This window comes from Conger conger, chromosome 11 (assembly GCF_963514075.1).
Source record: "Conger conger chromosome 11, fConCon1.1, whole genome shotgun sequence".
Taxonomy (NCBI): domain Eukaryota; kingdom Metazoa; phylum Chordata; class Actinopteri; order Anguilliformes; family Congridae; genus Conger; species Conger conger.
Window position 1 is genome coordinate 35642929 of NC_083770.1, and position 21595 is coordinate 35664523.

A 21595-nucleotide genomic window follows, 5' to 3' on the forward strand; every position below is an offset into this window, starting at 1 on the left:
CATTTTTGCCAAATATCAGTTATATCCATTTCAAAAAACATTTCCCACTCCCTTGGGTCCTACTTTTATCAACATACTGTATTTATAATTGTTTTCAACTGTTCCACAGTGAGTGTCTGGAGTATAACATTTTGGTTTCGGTTACATGAATATATGGGTATCACAGGGTTCATATTCATTGTTTTTTGATTGGAATCATTTCAAATCTAATGTGCTAAAACAAAAATACTCATGGACTGCAGTATATAGTACTGTGCAAAAAATCTATAAAAATAATAATGAGCAAAAATCAGTTTCTAAATATTGAAATGCATTCTTCTGAATTTACTATGGGCCAAAGAATGGGAAAACCAGCTGTGATAAAAATGCCATAAAATGGTGTCAGTACTCAGAGCAACAGAAAGATTACAAATATTCTCTTTTATGTTTTTATTTTAGTTCAAGGACTTCGCTTCATACAAAATTTTAACTGTAGAAACAACTGCAGAATTCAAAGTCTGACCAATAAACCGAAATCAGGCAGCAAACGACTCCCAGGACCCAAATAAGTTCAGTTCCAGCTCTGTTGCAAACGTGGAACCTGTAATATCGCCAAACACTGTTTTTTAATATAAAGTTTTTTCCACAAACCCCCTTATTCATATCAAATATTAAAAATGAACAACAAAATGGTTACATTGTATCAAAAAAGTACGAAGATAAACAATATTTCTTTTTACATGCACATACATTTTTAACATGCAAACATTACTTTTTTTCATGTACGGCCACATCTAAACTGGAACTGGTGTGCAGAAACAGACTGTAGAAGTTCAACGTTTGGCAACTGACTGAAGGATTCTGGGGAGGAAATCTTAAAAAAAGAAATAAATACAGAGACTGCATGGATGAAGAATTACATCACATAAACTGGAACGTACTGATCTCTGCCCTGCACCCGCAACATGGGGCAGTAGTGTTTGGGTAAAAAAAATATTTAAAAGATATTGAGTCAGTTTTCTAACCAAACCAAAAGGCGCTACACATCTGTAATCCAATTACTAATGCACATCTTCTGAACCGCCATATAACCCCAAACTGGGCACATTCTGCAAAATTCACCTTTTCCTTTGACCCTTTAAAGTTGTAAAGCAGGTATATCTGTGGCATGCAGTTTTCAAATATACCAACTTGCATAACTTTTCCTCAAATGTCCTGCTAATTTTTAATAGTTTTTTTTTCTTTAATTCATTGTGCCTTTATGCATTTTTTAAAATATATATTTTTTGAAATATTTTTATTTTTCAGATTTTTTTTATATAAAAGATTTGGTCACAATCATGCTGAAGCCTGAATCTGGAGATCCCAGTGGGTAAAGCTACAGAAAGGATGAAGATTTATTTTTCAAAAGTGTCGTCTTGTTGCATAGCCCTGCTCTCGCAATAGTCAAAAAACCCTACTAGACATACAGAGCCCTGACAAGCCTGTGGTGATGTCATGACATCACCTAGCTCCACCCCTTTTCCCCAGGTCCAATAGCAACGCTCTGCCTTTTATGGAGAGAAAGGTAAAAGGACTAGAATCAATGATTGGCAGGGACTTGAACTGTCGAATTTGAAAAGCTGTTGGTGCCATGCGGTTATTTGTAAAAATGTAGAAGGAAAAAACAGGAGTTGTGGAAAGAACACAATATGATCCGATCACTCACCCCCAGAGCACAGACACATTTGGACATGCCACAAGACTGGCTCAGTGAGGCTACCATGATCCATATTCCATCTGAAGCAGACTATTCTTTTAAAAGGCAGGTGCTTAACAGGACACCGCTGTGTAAAATTCTTAGCATTTTAATGGTCAACATATAAACGTATCTCAGGTTCCAGGTGTAATAAAGTGCTGACCATTTTTCTGTAAACATGACAGTAGTTAGAGGCAGGACCCTCCTTTCCCATAGGTGGAAAATAAACCTGTGTGTAATGCAGGGGGCAGGGCTTGGGAAGCTTCCACCAGAACACAAAGGATACATATACGCAAGTCGGTGCCATGGGCAACACAGACTTCCACCAGGGCTCTGTGTCTTTCTCTGCTTCTCCATACGCTCTTAGCAAAAGGTACACAGCTACCCCAAAGTGTACATTTTCACTGCAAAATCCCCACTTTTACAAGAAAAGTGCATTTTTTACCTCACAGCGCACACTTTTACTGCAATGGACACATCTGTACTACAACGTGCACACTGCTACAGAAAAGTGCACCCTTTTACCTGACAGTGCACACTTTCATTGCAAAGTGCACACCTATCAAAAATGCATACTTTTAAACATCAAATCCTTTACCCTCCGTAACATTTACATAAAAGGCAATAGCTAGCAATGCTTCTCCTCGTGTACCCTTACAAGAAAAAATAAATATACACCATTACTATGTGTTCATAACCTTTTGACAACCAAGTTTAAAGACTCAAACATGCAATTGTGTTACTCTGGTTACGTAGTCTCTGCTGGACTGATATACAACTAATGCAGTTTTCATATTGTTTACTATTCATATATATATATATATATTTATATATATTTTTTGCACGAGAGTGTTTTCCCCATTCATTATCAGGAAAAGGTAAAATAAAATAGTCATATGAAAAGAAATTCCAAGTCCTCTTGTTAAAAAATGTGAAATTCTATACTTTTCTGCGTGGAGCTTTAGACCTTGTATTATCTAACATGGTTAATACAGATGTCTCACACATATCAGTCTACACACCTCCTTCTCTTAAGTGTTGATGCATGGAAAAAGGGTTGAGGTTGCATCATTACTACAAGATATTTCAAAGGTTAGGCACTTGGTAATAAAGAACTGGAGCCATCAGTAGGAAACAGTAGACCTGACATGAGAGTGAACTGTAAGCAATTTACATAAAATGCAGCTTTTCTTTTCTTTTATCTTTTTTTTTTTTTTTTTTTACAAAATTGCACACAATGAAAAGATAAGAGTTCTACTACCTTAGCCTGATAAAAAGTAAAACAAGTACATTTCACGTCCCTTTGTCCTTTCTTCTTAAGGTCACAAGCAGCGATGATGTTTCGCTAGGCATGAAAAAGAGCAGCAAAATGAACAATCGACAGTTTAAATATAATTTGTCCAAAGTAAAGATGTCTCCGCCTGCGTCCTAACTGTAACGTGTTGTACTGAGGTTTACACGCGGTAGCTCTTGGTAAAACGCAAAAAGCAGAGCGAAATGGAGGACGCAGTGATTAGTGCATTTTCCGTCAGTCTCACAATCATCTGCATTCGAAGGCCCCCTTGGAAAGACAAAGTCCTCGTCACAGGTTAAATATAAAAACAGCGACTGTGGGCACCTCTTGCTTCTTCCCTTCATATGACATCGTGTGTCAAGTAGGCTGCTTCGTTCATATCCCGAGTGTGCAGGACGGACGACCTCCAGCAGGGGTCACTGTTTCCCCACATACTGTGAGAAGAGATTTTGGCATATTTCAACAGCAGTTCCACTCGCCACAGCCAGAGTATAAGACACTACATCGCTATATTCATGTCTGTGTTGTTTTCCCAGCTCTCTTAAATGTCACTTGTCTTTAGTGCAAAAAGAAAGAACCAAAAAACCAAAAAACACAAAACGAGAGACATGGCAGGCTTTTCCTGCTGACAAACCTTGCTTAAAAAGAATCTAAATCACTTCTGCAATGCAGGTCAAAAACCAAAATTCAAAACAGCAGTTTCCTTTTCACATACTCACATTTTTCATTCCTTGCCTCTTCAGTTAAAACATGTGCATGCCCGTGCGAATACACACGCACATACACATGCATAGGCACGCACACACGTGCGTACACATACACACGCACGCATGCACACACACATCCACAAAAACAGCGTAAACTACCACTTTCAGGTAGATGATAAAACTCATCCTGTTTTTTTTTGTCCCCAAAAATGCACTCTTAAAAATGTATAAGAACTTTGCATTTTCTCATATATGTGTATGTGTATGTACAGTATGCATGTTTATGCACGTACAGTGCCTGCATTGTGTGTCTCTGTGTGTATGTGTGTGTGTGAGTAAGCAGTGTCAGTGAGTGTGTGTGTGTGTGTTTATGTGAGTAAGCAGTGTCAGTGAGTGTATGTGCGTGTGTGTGTGTGTGTGTGTGTGTGTGAATAAGCAGCGTCAGTGAGTGTGTGTGTGTGTGTGTGTGTGTGGGTGTGGGTGTGTGTGTGTAATTGTGTTAAAGCCATGCTAGCACCAATCGTCCTCCTCTATGCCCTGGTAGTGCCTGGGCGCGCGGGTGCCCGAGCCAATGCCCAGGGTGAAGTGGTATCCGTTGGGCACTGCACGGCTCTGCTGGGGCGGCGGGGGCAGGTGGGGGGTGGTGACGGTCCGGGGTGGGCGTCCTGCGGGGAAGCTCAGGGCGTCGTGGAAAACGGCCTCCTCGGGCAGGGCGTAGTACAGACTGTACCCCAGGGAGGGGTCAGAGCCGATGCGGGTGACGGGGGAGGGCGGGTCCGTGTCGCCCCGCAGGAGGGCGTTGTGCTCCGAACGGCCGCGGCTCATCCGGATTGGACACAGGGCGTGCTGCGGGCCCCCCTGGGCGGGGCTAAACTGCACGGGGGACGAGTTAGCGGTCCGGTAGGCCACAGCGGGGCGGGGTACAAGGGGGGTCTGAGGCAGCTGCCTGCGCCCGCGGCAGGGGGTGCTGCCACCCGAGGACAAGGTCGCGGGGCTCCCTTTAGCGGAACCACTGCCCTACATGAAAATTGGAACAAAGCAAATCAAAAGGATAAACGGGATGAAGACGACGACGCACGGCGACAGACAGCGGGGAGGAAGAGCAGAGTCAGCGGGGGAGGGGAGGGAGTGAAGGAGAAAAATAAATATGTGTAAAATGAAGGGGGGAGGACAGTGTGCAAACACACGGGGCAGGAAACAGAGTGAGAGAGGACGGCATAGGCATATCACAAGACGTGAGAGGGGGAAGGCAGAGATGCAAACACGGAGACAAAAACCGCACAGAGAAATGGTGATAAAGAGAGTGGGAACAAAAGGTGGAAGATCGTGAGCGCTCGCCCCAGGGGTGTAGAGAAGAGAGAAGTTAGGTTTCGGCTGAGGAGGAAACGGGTGGGGGTCAGAAGGTCAATGCACTGGATTCCACTGTTCTGCAAATGCCGGGTGTACCACGGCAATCTAAATGTGTCCGTAGTTCAAAAGCATTGTTGCTTTCTTTCTTAAACACAGTTTAGAAAATAAAGGAGCTGTCTAAATTAACATGCCAAACTATGTTTGAGAAGAAAAAGTTACATTTGAATTTATTTCCAGTCAAAGTAAGGAATGCTGATTCACTAAGTTTGCATTCCAGCATCTCTTCAATTTCTGTTTAATTTTATATACAAATTATTTTCACAAATGAGATTGACTTTAAAGGCACCTGGGATAATTGCAAATAATTGCTCATTGTCCTGGAATGTTATGGATTTCTCATATAATAGCCCTCCACATGCATTTTCACTTCCTTCCCTATCAGTGAGGAGACGGAAAAATTAGTCAAGGACAGACATGCAGAAGTTTCATGCACAAAGAGATTTTCACACATTAAAAACAGAATTCAGACAGATTCAGACTGTGCAAACATTCCCCAACAAGAACAGAAATATCTACAATATTTGAACTGTGTCAACACATATAGTGGTGTCCAAAAGTCTGAGACCACTAGTGAAAATGCTTCCATTTTTTTCCATGCCATCCAATTCTTTTCTAATTTAATACAAATGATACTATCAGCATGACAGTTTGAGTGAAAAGTTTAATCGAAAATTGAATTGAAAAATGTACATGAATTTCAGAATTTCTTAGTATTCTTAGAATTTGGTATGTCCCCCTTGCTTAAATGGCAGTGTACACTCGAGCTGTCTTGGACTCTGAAATCTGATGATCCATGTTATCCCAGCATTATTTGACAATACTCCAAAGAGCATCTTGTGATGTTACTGAGTGCTTTTGGCAGTTTTCAAGTATCCCCATAAATGTTCAATGGGGTTGAGGTCAGGTGGTTGTGGATTGAGCAGCACTCCTTACTTCTTTGGTCTTCAAGTAGTTATTGCAAAGCTTTGAAGCAGCTTAAATTTGTTTTACATTTTTCCAAATCCTAAAACTTTCTGTTTATTTCCAGGATTACACAAAAAACGCCAGTCTCAGACTTTTGGACCCAACTGTACATACATACATACATACATACAGTACAGTACAGTACATGTGCAACAGGCATACTGTACAGACACACATATGCATGAGTGCACGCACAAACATACACTATATCAGGGTCAACCCTGGTCCTGAGTACCAGTGACATTTCTGGTTTTTGTTCCATCTGAGCTTGATCACATGAGTTTGAAAGGATGATTGAAAGTCTGAGCCTGAATATTCTGAAAGAGCTGAGTGCCTCCAGAACATCATCACCTTCATTCATTCAACCTGATTACTTAAAAAGAATCCAGTTATATACAGTATAGACAGGTTTTGATGGAGGAAAACCAGGACCGTCTCTGGCACTCCAGGACCAGGTTTGCCCACCCCTACACTAACACTATCCTATGATGTCAACTTTCATTTTGCACAAAAACACTGGTGTTGGGTCCTCCTCTGTTTGGACAGAACTATTCCCTCCTTCACCCTCATTTCTACCCTGCCCTATCCCTCCATCTTTGTTCTGCCGTGCCCCTTCTGGCAAGTGGGTCCTGGGGACTGGAGTTAAGAAACACTGCTCGAAACTACACCCCCATACCCTACCAGACTCCCTTCGTCTTCCTGCCATCCCACACCACTCTTCCACCTGGAATGGTGTGGAATGCTGAGGCTAATGCTGACCTCACTCTGCAACACCCCACCTCTTATCACTGTTCCCTGGCCCGCTGTTCCCTGGCCATACCCTGCCTTGCTCTCTTGCCCGGGCGCGGTCCCTCCCACCTGCTTGTTGAGGCCCAGGTCCTGGCCATCGCTGGGGGAGGTGGAGCGGCTGGCGGTGGCGGACTTGGTGTGGCAGTGCTCCCGGCTGCCGTAGCGGTCGCAGGAGTAGTACCGCTGCTTCTCCGCGGATGAGGAGTGGTGCTTCCTCTCGTGGGAGCGGCCGCGGTCGTGCACCCGTTCCCGAGGTATCGGGTCTCCGGTCGGGTCACCCGGGGTCCCTGGGAAACAAGAGACCACACCTGGGTCAAATATGTCATTGTTTCGGGATTGAAATACCTTTCTACACTTTACTGAGCTTGTCTAGTTTATCTGGTTGCATCTGATTTTCATTGAAATGTAGTACGAGTAGTCTGCTAAGTAAGCTGTTTTGAACACAGCATATGAAATGTTCTTGAGAAATGGAAACCCCGCCTTCTGGCTTGGTTGACTCAATTGCAAAAGGCAAGATTGATTGAGCACATAAAACCATTTGAATCCAAAACAATTGCGTATTTGACCCAGGTCTGCAAACAATAGTCACGTTAAAATATGACCTTTTTTTGTTCAGTAGAGAAATTTACATTATTTTGTCTTTAGGATGTGCATGTTGCATGTCTTTGTAAAACTCAAAGAATCGTGCACATGGAGTGACAGGATGTGATGTCTCATAAGACATAGGCAATACAAAAATATACAATATACCAATTTCGTTTTTATTTAAATCCCAATCTTTGGGTTTTGGCTACTGAATCAAACACATATGATTTGTATGACAAGAAAACAAATAAATATTGTTTTGTGTTTTACAGTAAATGGGAGCCACTTGGTTAATTGCATTTATTTTGTAGGATTTTAGTAAATGTATATCAGAAACATCAACTTCTTCCTTAAAAATAGAAGCCCACCCGCCTGTCACCCTCATGACATCACCAGTGGTGATGCCAGGAGTTTATGATTCTAAAACATGGCAGACAATCAGGCAGGAAAACCACATGTATTAGCGGCGTCTGTCTGAAAACACAGATTTAAGATGGACTCTAGGCTACAGGCAGTCTTGAATCATTTCAGCTGCCAACACAGTCTGAGGTCTCCCATCTGAGGTCTCCGATGTGTATAATATGGCTCAGTCTGGGCAGTTAGATGGTTACTTTATTGATAGATAGGTACAGGGGCAGGCTGGGCTCTACAGCAGAGACGATACGTCACTGAATGACTGTGATTGCTTGTGGTGGGTGCTCACCGAAATATACGACTGTGTTCAACACAGTCCTGCAAACCGCTTTGTCACACAAACGGCAAACAGTGCTGCTTCTCCCACTGATGAATATTATTCCAACAAAATACATTTTATTATTTGTTAGGTCCAACAGGACTGACACAGGCCATTTCACTGTGCTCAGGAAGCGGGCTGTGCTGTGTGCAGAGCACAGGTGGTGCTATGCATGGGAAACAGACTGCATCCAGGCCCTCTCTGCCCTGGGAGTTGAGAGGCTGAGAGGGGCTCGTAAATTATGGGGTGGTTGGGTCTGCCTGTCTGTCAGACTCTTTTATCTGGGTAATAAAGCCCAGCTGCAGGCCCAGCGCACTAGCGGCAGCCTCTGATGTCTCCGGCAGATGATCCGGTCCCGCGGCAGACCTCAGATCAGTCCTCAGCCACCGCTGCCGGTGTTCGGGAGGAAGAGGCTCTCACGCCGTTAACACACTGCGGCAGTGACACTTTTACGAGAGCCGGCGTGGTTGGTTGAGCATTTTGGTTGATCTGAGAATCCCTCTTTTATAGCTGGCCTTAGTCATGTGTTTCTTCCAACGTGTATTAGAGAAATCTAGAAATTCCAAGATGTCTGGTTAGATCAAGTGCAAGTAATATAATAACACAGACTTAAATGAATTTAAAAGATACAGATACTATAGCTACTGAAGAGATTAGTGAATGTTATTTAACTGCTACTATAGGGCAATACCACACAAATATTTATAACATAAAGACAATACTTCCAAAAGCAGCTTGCAGCTTGTAATTCATTCATATTGAAGGGGGAGTGTGACAGATATTCCACAGAAGCCCAGAGGCAGAATAACGTTTCCCTGCACAAGAAGGACCAAGGAAGGACCAACAAAGGACCTTCAATTGTTTTTTGGATCAATCTGGTTGACTTCAGGGGAGATGAGGATCCCACTGTGATACTACTGGGGGTCAATTGTCACACAGGTCTGGCATGTTCAAGCTCCTGCTAATGTTCTCTGGCATGGTAAAGCTCCTGCTAATGTTCTCTGGCATGGTCAAGCTCCTGCTAGTGTTCTCTGACATGGTCAAGCTCCTGCTAGTGTTCTCTGACATGGTCAAGCTCCTGCTAGTGTTCTCTGGCATGGTCAAGCTCCTGCTAGTGTTCTCTGACATGGTCAAGCTCCTGCTAGTGTTCTCTGGCATGGTCAAGCTCCTGCTAGTGTTCTCTGACATGGTCAAGCTCCTGCTAGTGTTCTCTGACATGGTCAAGCTCCTGCTAGTGTTCTCTGGCATGGTCAAGCTCCTGCTAGTGTTCTCTGACATGGTCAAGCTCCTGCTAGTGCTCTCTGGCATGGTCAAGCTCCTGCTAGTGTTCTCTGGCATGGTAAAGCTCCTGCTAGTGTTCTCTGATATGGTCAAGCTCCTGCTAGTGTTCTCTGGCATGGTCAAGCCCCTGCTAGTGTTCTCTGGCATGGTAAAGCTCCTGCTAGTGTTCTCTGGCATGCGTTTCTGCAGTGTTGAATTGATGAATGAAGAATCATAGATGAAGGGTCATGCATGGGCACTGTGATCTCAGCACCCTGCAGTGACAGCAGTGTTGGGGCAAGCAGTGACGACTGCTGTTACCATTCTGAACCAGGCCCATCTCACTCACTTTGGGTCTGCATTAGTGTGTATGCTTTGTTAATGCTTGTGTGTGTGTGCCTATGGATATTTTTGTTTGTGTGAATACGCTTGTGTATATGTGTGAGAGTACGTAACACCTTAGCCACTGGGCCACAGGCTGCCCGGTGTGTGTGTCACATGTGCACGTGTGTGCGAGTGGATGGCAGTGCATAAGCACTCACCTGCAGCGCTGGAAGGCGGTCCGTTGGACGAGCGGTCCAGTGACCTCTGCTTCCTGTCCTTCTCCCTGCGGTGGTGGCAGCGGTGGTGGTGGTGGTGATGGTGAGGCCTCTCCTGGGCCGGCCGGTCCGGGGTGTGCTCCTGCAGACTGGCCTCCGGGTGGCGCCGCGGGGCCAGGGTGGACACGGAGCGCTTCATCGGGCTGGAGTCCGGGATGGGCTGGGAGGAGCACGGAGGAGAATTCAGCCCGTGTCGAAAAACCACACATGCTGTTGCGCGATTAACACTTCCACAGGGTCCGTACATTTACACAGGACAGCCATTACTACACAGTACAAGCAATATACTGTAACAAGTGCTGCCGATCATGAGTATAAAGGCAAGGCAGTATAAAATTGGTCACTGTATTCCCGATCATAAATGCTGTCCCAGGATCAGCTGTTTCTCTCAACCCATCATCTCCCATCCAACCAGTAACCATTTTTAGCAGAAGGTGCATCATTTATACCAAATGTGAATGCACAGCTTTGCAAGACAAAGTCTTTCAATTCAAACGTAACCCATTTCAAGTGAAACTTAGCCATTTAGCTTTTAGGCCTTTTATGTGATTTAATAAAAAGAAAATTGTGGAGAAATGTCAATGTGTGTGGGCACTGCATTCAGATATGTCAGCTGTAACATAAACACACAACTTGCATGTCGCCGAGTGTTGTTCCTCACCTGAGCCTCATTTGAGTGCTATGGTATTGAGGTGAGGGAACGTCTTTGGATATCCATGTGGACACATACTGAGTGTCACTGTGGCATTGTGCACATTTCCGAAGCCCAACACACACATTATAAAAAGTGGACTCTTTAACAAAATATCTTTATGCCAATATATATATATATTTTTTTTACTGCTTTATAATTGGAAGCTTTTCTCTTCTCTCACAACAGCAGAAGCTGCATTTTCTCCCTTATTCATTTTTTACCAATATTTAAACATGTAGGTTCGTGTTTTTTAATACCAGGTGGCATGCAGGTGATAGACTGGTGGAAACAATAAAAATAAATAATGTAATACTGGCATGATAGCAGTTGAATCTGGATCAAAGCAGCAGAAGCTCTTTCAGTGGGGCGAGGACTGCGCTTGTGTGAACAAAACACTGCAGGAGCACAGAACAGCACCGCAATAACAAGCTCAGCGTTGCCCTCTGGTGGTGTGACTCTACAGTTGTTCAACTGCACCATCACTATAATGCAGTCTTTTCCCCAAATGAGTTAAATGATCTATCATTCTTTCAACACCTGCCAGCTTTTTAACCTTGCCCTGTAATTAGGGCAAGGAAGATAATTGACATTTACATTTCTTATTATCCTAAAAAGGTTTTGATTGATTTGCAGTCTTGACAAACATAAAAAAGCCTCACCTCTTAGCAGCATCTTCAGCCTAATGCATTGTGTAAACTGTATGCTAATTGTGTAACCTGTTTTACATGATATCAGATCTTTTTTTAAATTATTGGACTAATGTACTTTGCCAAGCTTTGAATTATATTCCATTTGATACGATGATTATCTTGCTGATGGGTGATGTTTACAGAAATAGGCATGCTGTTCGCCAGACACAATCAAAAATAGGTTCAGGGAAATGATCAGTCCAGAGGAGTACAGTTCTGTGCTTATGGTGTGCTAATGGACAGTATGGCTGATAATACTGACCAGTAAGTGCTGTGCAAATGGACAAGTGCATTACCCATAATCCATCTCTACTATCCATTTCCATAAATGCTGCATGCTGGGGAGAGAGGCGGTGCTGTGGGTAACATGCATAACGCCTCGGAATGACTTTACTGGGGACTGAACTCACAGTTGTCTGCTTTTAGAAAAGACAGAACTTGAAACTGCTGAACCCAGAACCAAATAGCTTTTCTATACAAGGAAAAGCTTGGCTTGAAACAATAATTTCTTCTTAAGTCCACTAATGCACATGTTCCACTTACTGCCAGCAATTTCTTTCTATCAATTAATTGCTTGGTGTGCAATATTGTATAGTCATAGATTATACCATTTTCTTTACCTTTTCAGTTGCAAAACGCAAGGGATTTTACTTTGGTTCCTGTTCAACTCCCCACTACACATCCCCTGGGACGCATAGCTTCCCTGATTACCCTGAGCTAATTCAGGCTCAAGGACATATGTACCAACCCATTTGAATGGGCAAATTATTTGTGCAATATAGGCATTGTAAGTTGTATAAAACAGGTAAAAAAAAACAAAAACAAAGGGTGGCTACGTCATCCTGAATGATTTTAATTGTCCAGAAGATTTTGCTTCCAGACAAAACACGCGTGCCTTACGAACAATAACAAATGGATCCCGCCCAAAAAAAGCAACAAAAACAACCCCCTGTCTGATCGGTAATTCAGGGGCACTGTTTACGCAAAGGCTACGGGCTACCTGGAAGCTGCGCTTTCATAAACGCCAGCGCGCATGTGTCCCCCGAGACGATGAAAGCAAAGGTCGCCCCTCACTCAAACGGCGGGCGCGAGACGCTGGGATATACGCCACCTGGCAGACACTTTGATTTCGTGTTTCAGACCCAGCTGAATGCTAATCCCCTGATTGCCACTACCTCATTTTAATGCATATTTATGTCACTGGCCCAATATCTAGGGGACTGTAACATCAACATTGGATTATGTCCAGGTGCAGTTAAAAATCTAATTTAATACTAATTGTTAACAGTATAATAACCATACACTTCTATAAATTACTATTTTTCTAGATAGTATGGTACATGGACGCCAAACAGCACACTTTGGAGAGAGGGGTGTGGTTTGAGAATCGGTGGGGAGCACACAGAGGGTGAGGATTAAGTGTGCTGTACTGTAGTATGAGAAAGTAGACCCAGCCTCTGGGGAGGCTTATATGAGCCATGGTGATATAGTGTGCGAGACAGACAGGAGAGGTGGGCATGTTGTGAGACAGAGAGGAGAGGTGGGCATGTTCTGAGACAGACAGGAGAGGTAGTATGGCGTATGACACAGAGAGGAGAGGTGGTGTGGCATATGACACAGAGAGGAGAGGTGGTATGGCGTATGACACAGAGAGGAGAGGTGGTGTGGCGTATGACACAGAGAGGAGAGGTGGTGTGGCATATGACACAGAGAGGAGAGGTGGTGTGGCATATGATACAGAGAGGAGAGGTGGTGTGGCGTATGACACAGAGAGGAGAGGTGGTATGGCGTATGACACAGAGAGGAGAGGTGGTGTGGCGTATGACACAGAGAGGAGAGGTGGTGTGGCATATGATACAGAGAGGAGAGGTGGTGTGGCGTATGACACAGAGAGGAGAGGTGGTGTGGCATATGATACAGAGAGGAGAGGTGGTGTGGCGTATGACACAGAGAGGAGAGGTGGTGTGGCATATGATACAGAGAGGAGAGGTGGTGTGGCGTATGATACAGAGAGGAGAGGTGGTGTGGCATATGATACAGAGAGGAGAGGTGGTGTGGTGTGGCGGATGACACAGAGGAGAGGTGGTGTGGCGTATGATACAGAGAGGAGAGGTGGTGTGGCGTATGACACAGAGAGGAGAGGTGGTGTGGCATATGATACAGAGAGGAGAGGTGGTGTGGCGGATGACACAGAGGAGAGGTGGTGTGGCGTATGATACAGAGAGGAGAGGTGGTGTGGCGTATGATACAGAGAGGAGAGGTGGCGTGACATATGACAGACAGGAGATGGAGTGTGGGGTCTGAAACAGAGAGGAGTAGGCGTGATGTGATGTGGAGAGCTGCAGCGCACAGGTGCACAGGGAGGCAGGACAGCAGTACATACTGAGAGGAATGTCCCCGGGGAGAATCGAGACTGGCTCCGCTGTAGGGCGCACGGGTGGAGGAGAGGCGCACGGCAGCCATGGGACAGCATCGCGCGGGAGCAGAAACACGGAGCAGGGAGGAGGAGGCGGGACGGGGGCATAGAGAGAGGAGAGGAGGAGGGACAGAGAGAGGAGAGGAGGAGGGACAGAGAGAGGAGAGGAGGAGGGACAGAGAGAGAGGAGAGGAGGAGGGACAGAGAGGAGAGGACGGGGATAGAGAGAGGAGAGGAGGAGGGACAGAGAGGAGAGGACGGGGGGATAGAGAGAGGAGAGGAAGAGGGACAGAGAGAGAGGAGAGGAGGAGGGACAGAGAGGAGAGGACGGGGATAGAGAGAGGAGAGGAGGAGGGACAGAGAGGAGAGGACGGGGGACAGAGGAGAGGAGGAGGGAGGACGGGGGGACAGAGAGAGAAGAGAGGAGAGGAGGAAGGACAGAGAGAGGAGAGAAGAGGAGAGGAGAGGAGGGGGGACAGAGAGGAGAGGAGAGGAGGAGGGACAGAGAGGAGAGGAGAAAAGAGAAGAAGAGAGGAGAGGAGGAGTGACAGAGAGAGGAGAGGATAGGAGGGAAGAAGAGGGTGAAGCAGCAGGAAGAAGGGAAGAGAGGGAGACAATTTTGAGATGAGGCAGTGGATGTGACAAGGAGAAGGGCAAAGAGACAAGAAAAGAATGAGGAAGAATGATAGAGAAATGAGCGGGGTGATAGTAATGAGGATAATGAGGAGAAGAAAGGATGCCAGAAAAGGTAGCGGTGTGTAAGAAGGATGTTATTATGAGATGGATAGGAGGGAAAGAGATAAGAGAGATAAGAAAATAAGGAGGAGGAGAGAACAGCAGGGGTGAGGGGCACACAGAGACAAAGCACAGCCAGACAGGACACAAACCGTATGATTAGACACATGAGTCAGCAAGACGGGAGAGATCCTGGAGAGATCAGAGAGAAAGCAGAATGAGGCTAGAGAGAGAAAGGTCAGGAGAAGTTCAGAAAAAGGTCAGCGAGAGGACAGAGAGATCAGACAGAACTGGTACAGATCAGAGAGGGGAGCTCAGAGCACTCCATTCGCCCCCAAAGGAGGAAAAAGAAAACAAGCAATGAACAAACGAGACAGATACAGAACAGAATTCAAGATGGAAGAAAGACTATGGGAAAACAAGCAAATAAATACAATATGATACGAACACTGAAATCACGAGGATGGAATATTTGACTTTAACAGACTTTAACCATTTTTTGAGTAGCTTCATAGTCACCATAAATTATTAATTTAACACCTGTTGCAGTGACTTACATTGATGGTTGAACAGGAAAAAGTAATGTCTAATAACAGGACGCAACAAAGTGTCTCACATACTGTACATATAGCAGTGCCTACGGCTGTTCTTACCACCTGAGCCAATGCCCCCTGTTTGGCGGCAAAATGGAATGCACCTCCTGTCAGTTATGGTGGAGGGTCATTGGTGTTTTGGAGATATTTTGCTGAAACTCCTACATCCACAGCCCCCTTATCGCCCCTCATTGTGCTGTAAAGTTATCAGAGGTGAGCTTAGCTCTCCACGGTATTTCTCGGAAAAAGAGGCCATAATGACATCCTAATGACATTCAGAATGCCTTTCTCTGTAAAAACGGTCACAATCAGTGTTACAAGCCTGTTGCATTAACTGTGATCAGGAGATGGTCTAGTCCTGCGATAGGTGAGGTGGGTTCCGTTTGGTTTCCTTGGATTAGCACAAAATTAGCAACAATATGCCAGGCACCCACTGTCAACCTGCTGCCAGAGAAGTGCTAGCTCTCTCCTGTAGCAATGTGTCATCTGTACTGTGGAAAATAGCCCACACTGATTCTGAGGGAGACCTGTGGTTTTGCTGTAGGCATACGTACATACAGTATGAGCTGCACACTCCTGTCTGTAGAGGTAACATTTGCTGACTCATTTGCAGGGTACTCTAGTTCCAGCCTGCTCACAGCCCATACAATGCCATATGTTCCCAATTGATTTAGCATTTTGTGTCCTTCGTCAGCAATATTGTGTGCCTTCCTGTCTTCTCCCCAGAGGGTGCCGTGGCAACCAGTACCGGCAACCAATATAGCTTCATGCCCACCATGCTTTTATGCTTCTTTGGACTAAGGTTCTTTTGGTTTTCACATAAGAGGGCCTGAACTTACTGGATGTCTACCAGAGTCATTTAACAGGCTGTGGTTTTGCACTCATCTGGATAGCATGAAGACAGTAGAATGGTGCCTTTGATATCTCTGTGGTAGCATTCATTAAACATTTTCCTGTCTCTCTTTTCCATTAATGGGAGCAGCTCTTGGGATTGTGCCTTCCCATAAACCATCGGGCCAGCTAAGAGAATAATCCCATCTGGAATTGACTTGTTTGCATTGTTTTTTAACCCAATGTGTTCCTGGTTGTACTGTAATGCTTTCTTCAATTCATCTCCTTGGCTGAGACCAGTTATGGATGTTTAATTTAGAGAAGCAAATTTTCTGAGGTTATTTAAGGTGGCCAAAATAGTCATGGCAACTGCCAACTGGGCCTCAGCCCTAAAACCCTGCTGCTCAGTGCCACAGGATCTTTGTCTGGAAAGATAGAGGAAATTAAGTCTTCCTTTATCTCTCCTCTGTGAGTGGGCATGGGTGAGTATCTCTGCAGACAGAGATAGCTTCTCTGCTTCAGTTTGCCTGAGGGATATTTTATTAATTCATCTGCACCCTGTCCTCATTGTCCCTTTCTCCTTCCCATGATCCCTCGCTCCGCACACAACCCCCCTGCCCTCCCGGAGGTGATGCAGTACAGTCAACCACAGAATAAAGGAAAGTGCTGATTCTCCATAGCAATAAAGATATGTTTAAAGGTCCTGTTGTGGTTCCATACATTTCCCCTTTCCTGCTGCCGTGGTGCTTATGGAAGCATCGGAAAACCAGTTAAAAAAGTATGCAACGCATTAAGTATGGATATGACGTCAGCTTCCATACTTCATGTGTGCATACTTTTTAACTGGTGGTCCGCTCCTTCACAATGAGAATGGAAACAATAATGATAAACATTCGCAATAATGAACAATGCCTCTAAATCAATTCCAATAAAGTACTAATACCAATCATTTTAACTTGAATGATTGACAATTATTGGACTTATTTTATTTTCATTTTATTGTTTCCTGTTTGAGGCACAAAGGCCAAATGGCTGGGTCTGCTGGGGGCATGTGTTTGGGTCCATTAAAGGGTCACATGAGGAGTTACTAGCAGTAATCCTAGACAGCACAAGCTGACGAGGTCCCCTAACCTGCATCTCTGTGTTGAGTCTGGGCATGGATGCTGCTCTTCCCTGGCTCTCCAGACCCGTGGGGTTTCCTGTATTGGCACTGTGGTGCATCTTCTTCATCTCCAGCTCCTACATATGTACAAATTACAAAGTCGGGCCTCCATCACAAATATTTAGTGACACAAGTTAAAAGTAAATCAACCTTATTTTACACACCTGAGCTCTGGCTGAATTGGGAATGTCCTCTGATTGGCCCCGTGGGACTGTCCGTTTGGTTCCTGGCCGATGGACTTCCTGTGGTTTGTCGGTGACCCGGGAGTCTTTGGTGGTGCTGCCCTGCTGGCCTTGACTGGAAACACATCAAGCCTTCAGAAGCCGGAACAGCTATTCTCCCTTCAGTGCATGTTCCAGATTTGGGAGGTGTTCAGGTTTTACAGCTGACTCTGTAGAGGAGCCTACCTTCTGAACATCGACTATCAATGAAAACTTCACTTTAAATTGTCAACTGATTCATCGTGACATTGATCTTGTCAAACAGAAACTCATTAAACACATGCTTCTGTGAGTGTGTGTGCACTGTACATGCATGTGTGTGTTCAGGAGCGTGTGTGTAAGTGATGCTCTGCTTTGGCACTCACACAGCACCCCCGTTGTTAAGGGAGCTGGAGGCAGGCGGGGGACAGGGATCAGCCGGTGACGTCTTGTTGCTCAGGGCCACCTCCTCACCCTGTATAGGTGCCAGGGGCAGCATGGGAGTGAATATGGCCCCAACCACCTTACTCTGTGGAGGGAGAGAGGGAGCGAGGGAGAGAGAGAGAGAGAGAGAGAGAGAGAGAGATGGACAGAGACAGAGACAGACTTTTATCTGAAATTTTTAGTAGTTAAAGGAGTGTGGACATTTGGTGAAAGAGAGCAGAGTAGAGCGTGTTGAAGGGCGGTGTGTTGGCAGGTGCAGCGGGTTACCTGTGTCCCCCCGGCAGCCTGCTGCTGCTGTAGCTGCTGCAGTCTCCGTGCTCGATTCTGTTTGTAGTAGTCAAAGATCATCAGGGCTGCATACACCTTCCCCACTGTCAGCTCGTTGGCTGAAAGATAGACAGATAGATTGAGAGAGAGAGAACAAACTAAAACACCAGGAGAAATGTACAGTATGTGTGTACGAATATGATCGTTGTGATGGAGTGTGCAGAGGAAGGAGAACTCTTCTATAATATTTCTGCCTCAGCAGCCACACACACTCAACCAATCGCATACACACAACACATTTTCTCACGCGTCCAACCACATGCACACATCACTGTGGAGAGTCTTTCTTAAACCAACAGCCAGACCTTCCCAGTTCTGCTCATTGCCTACACTGCTTTTTGTACGTTTTGCTTGCTCCTGCACAAATTGCTCTTTTTTCTTCTATTTGTTTCGTCTGTCTGACACCAACAATCATTCCACGGTCAAAGTCACTTAGATCACATTTTTGAAAAACAACTGAACCTCTTGACCACGTCAGTATGCTTTTATATGCTGCCACATGATTGACTGATTAAATATTTTTAGCTGGTCTACAGTTCTAGCTAAAGAGCTCACGGAGTGTATATTTAGATTCAGCATAATAACCTCTTGAGGACACAGTGTTAAAGCACCACTCGAGAAAGAAAACCTGCAATCTTTGGGTTAAGAGCCCAGCTCTTTAATCACACTGCTGCGCTACAACTCACGTTCTGTCGTCTGGAAGCGTTTTCCAGGGGCAGGAGGGAGAGGCACCGATGCTGTGATTAATCAAGGCGGGCCGGGGCATGGTCTGGTTCCCCTCCCGAGGTCCTGTCAAGCCTTGCGCTAATGAAATGCAACTGGTTCCAGGTGGCTGTGCTCCATTAGCACTCAAGGTGCACTGCTCTGCCCCCCTCTGGTAGCATGTTGCATTGCAGCACAGGTCCTCTTAATCCTGAATCTCTTTTCTTTTTCTCTCAAATTGGATCGAAATGCAGTCCTACTCAAGAAGTCTCATTGCGTGTAAAGTCGTCTCAATGCTGCAAAGTTGTCAGTTTGGGAAAGCACAGAGAAGCTGCCTTCGGGAGATGTTACTGCTAATCTGGTGACAGCTAACAGCCTGATTTGATATCAAACCTACACCAAGGCAAGGGTAGTTAGCAAGATGAGCCATCCAACAGGCCCAGCACAGGGCTTCATGATGAAATGGCGTCCTTCTTCACAGAGAATTGTTCAGTAATTTGGTGGAACAAAAGTGCTTCCACAGACAGGAGCAGCTGTCACAAGTATTCCAGCATGAAACAGATGCACGATCATTGTCAAAACAAATAATGTCCATGTTAGAGAATGCACATTGTGCTGTAAAACATTCTTCCATTTAATGTGAATTTTAACAAAGATTAACTGCACTACAAATATAGGGTGATGTACTGCCTGATGGGGGAAAATTCTAGTGACACCCCTTCCATGAGAAAGAAATTGCAGATTTTTGTTATTTTCCACTTTGATGAGATAACTGTTTGTGGCCACTAGGTGTCAATAGACATACACCCCTTGTGTTAGTGTAGCAGCATAAACTGTAGGGTTGCTGGGAAGTCATGGGAGGGGCTAGCCAGGGCTGCAGCAGATTAATGGTGTTTGTGCAAACGCAGGCTCGGATTCTGAGAGGATTACAGGGTCGGGGGCATGTGGGAGTTTTTTTTGGGGGGAGGGCACCAGAGACTGCTCTCACTGTGAAGATTACATCGCAGCGCCCAGGCCTCACGGAGCCCTACAGTATGTGGCGGGATAGAGCTGGGCGGGGCCACAGAAACAGCAGAGCTGGCACGGGTCCAGAGCACTGCCACATCCCAGCAGCCTGCAGAAGAGCCGGTCCTCTGGGACACAGCCCTGCAAACCGCTTCATGTCGGGAAATGATACGTTTACCGTAACCTAACCAATCAGAGCCTAGCTACAGTATTCCAAAAAACCATTCAAAAGGATTCTGTGGTACTATCTATCTTTATTGCGGTAGCTCTACAATTCTCATGAGAAACAGAGTGAATATATTTCTTCATTCGCTTGTGTACTGCTGCACCACACGTTAAAAGACCTATAGCACTGTTAAACTGTTAAACTCTGCTTATCTTTGTTATTTAGATTTGGTGTTGTCACAATGGCTTTGTAAGTCAGTTTGGGAAATAGTATCTGCCAAATTAGCAAATGTAAGTGAACATGTTGTAGGGTTGGTATTGTGTGACGAAGGGAATTGTTTCCTAAATATCAATAAACTAATCCCAGGTCAGTGAAATGGTTCCCTGGAAAAGCTTACGTTTGTGCGGCGTCACCAGCAGGTCCAGGGTCTTTTTGGAAAGGCTTGGCCAGACAGTGGAAAGCTCCTTCTTCAGATCAGCATCAGACAGACGCTGGGCCACCATCCCTGCAGAGAGACCGAGAATCAGGGTTCACACAGCTACTGTAGAACAGCCGCGGTCTTTTACCCAGATACGTTACTGTTCTTATTTCACTGCACTTTACCCAGATCCGTTACTATTCTCTGCACTTATTTCAGCGCTGTATACAGATCAGTTACTATTCTCTGAACTTATTTCAGCGCTGTACCCAGATCAGTCGCTATTTTCTGCACTTATTTCAGTGCTGCACCCAGATCAGTTACTACTACTCTTTTTGGCTGTGCAATTTCTGAACTGTACCTTGCACTGGTATCATTATGCTTACAGATTGCCCTAAAATGTAAAGGTAATAATCCTGTAAGGCATTTTTTATACATTAGTTCAGTCATTTTTCAATTATTCAATACATATTAATATTTCAAAACTACAATGTTCTGTACATATTTTGATCTGTTGCCCTACGATATTGCACAAACACAAATTGGGTACTCTTTGAAACACCCCATTTTATGTGAGTGAATCACAAAATGCAAACAACAAAATGGTTTCAAATATTTCTGCTTGTCTTATTTACTGTAAAATTTATATCTAAGATGTAAAATATTAATTCAACAAAAAGAGTGTTCTTTATGCTCAAGCAGCCTGCTGCACCATTATAATTTCCTGCAGTATTGGACGTCGGAAATAAACAGAATTCCTGAGTGTCATCAGACAGGAAGTGGGCACTGAAGCGGGTGAGAAGCATATGGCAGTGGCTTCCTGAAAGCCGGGCTCTCTAACGAGTCCAAAAGGGACCAACGTACAAAGGGCCTCATTTGCAGAACCGGAACAAGAATCTTGAAGCAGAAACTGAACTGACTTGAAAACAGCTGTGATAAGAAAAGACGTCACATTGGTCCCCACCACCCCAGACCACCTCAGAAAATCCTATGTTCCATTTCTTCAGGGTCCCTGTCAGTTTGAGCCCTTGGAATCATCTTTCCCCACACATATGGCAACCCTGAAGATCAGAGAGGCTAATCCGGAGCTCAATCTACTCAAGAGGCAAATTTGCATTTCACTTCACAATTTGTTATTTAGCTGAGGCTTTTATCC

The 21595-nt window shown here is 44.9% G+C and overlaps 1 protein-coding gene across 1 annotated transcript in view; it reads right to left on the reverse strand.

The window, feature by feature from the left end:
* Positions 1-414: 414 nt before the first annotated feature.
* The window catches only part of cacna1ba (calcium channel, voltage-dependent, N type, alpha 1B subunit, a), a 171496-nt gene continuing 150315 nt past the window's right edge, over positions 415-21595 (reverse strand). The window contains exons 43-50 of the mRNA XM_061259522.1: positions 20419-20526; positions 18089-18207; positions 17764-17906; positions 17342-17474; positions 17147-17254; positions 10001-10217; positions 6950-7167; positions 415-4735 (exon numbers count right to left, since the gene is read on the reverse strand). Of these exons, the coding sequence (XP_061115506.1) occupies positions 4229-4735; positions 6950-7167; positions 10001-10217; positions 17147-17254; positions 17342-17474; positions 17764-17906; positions 18089-18207; positions 20419-20526 (1553 nt within the window). The 3' untranslated portion in view covers positions 415-4228. The remainder of the gene's footprint in view (positions 4736-6949; positions 7168-10000; positions 10218-17146; positions 17255-17341; positions 17475-17763; positions 17907-18088; positions 18208-20418; positions 20527-21595) is intronic.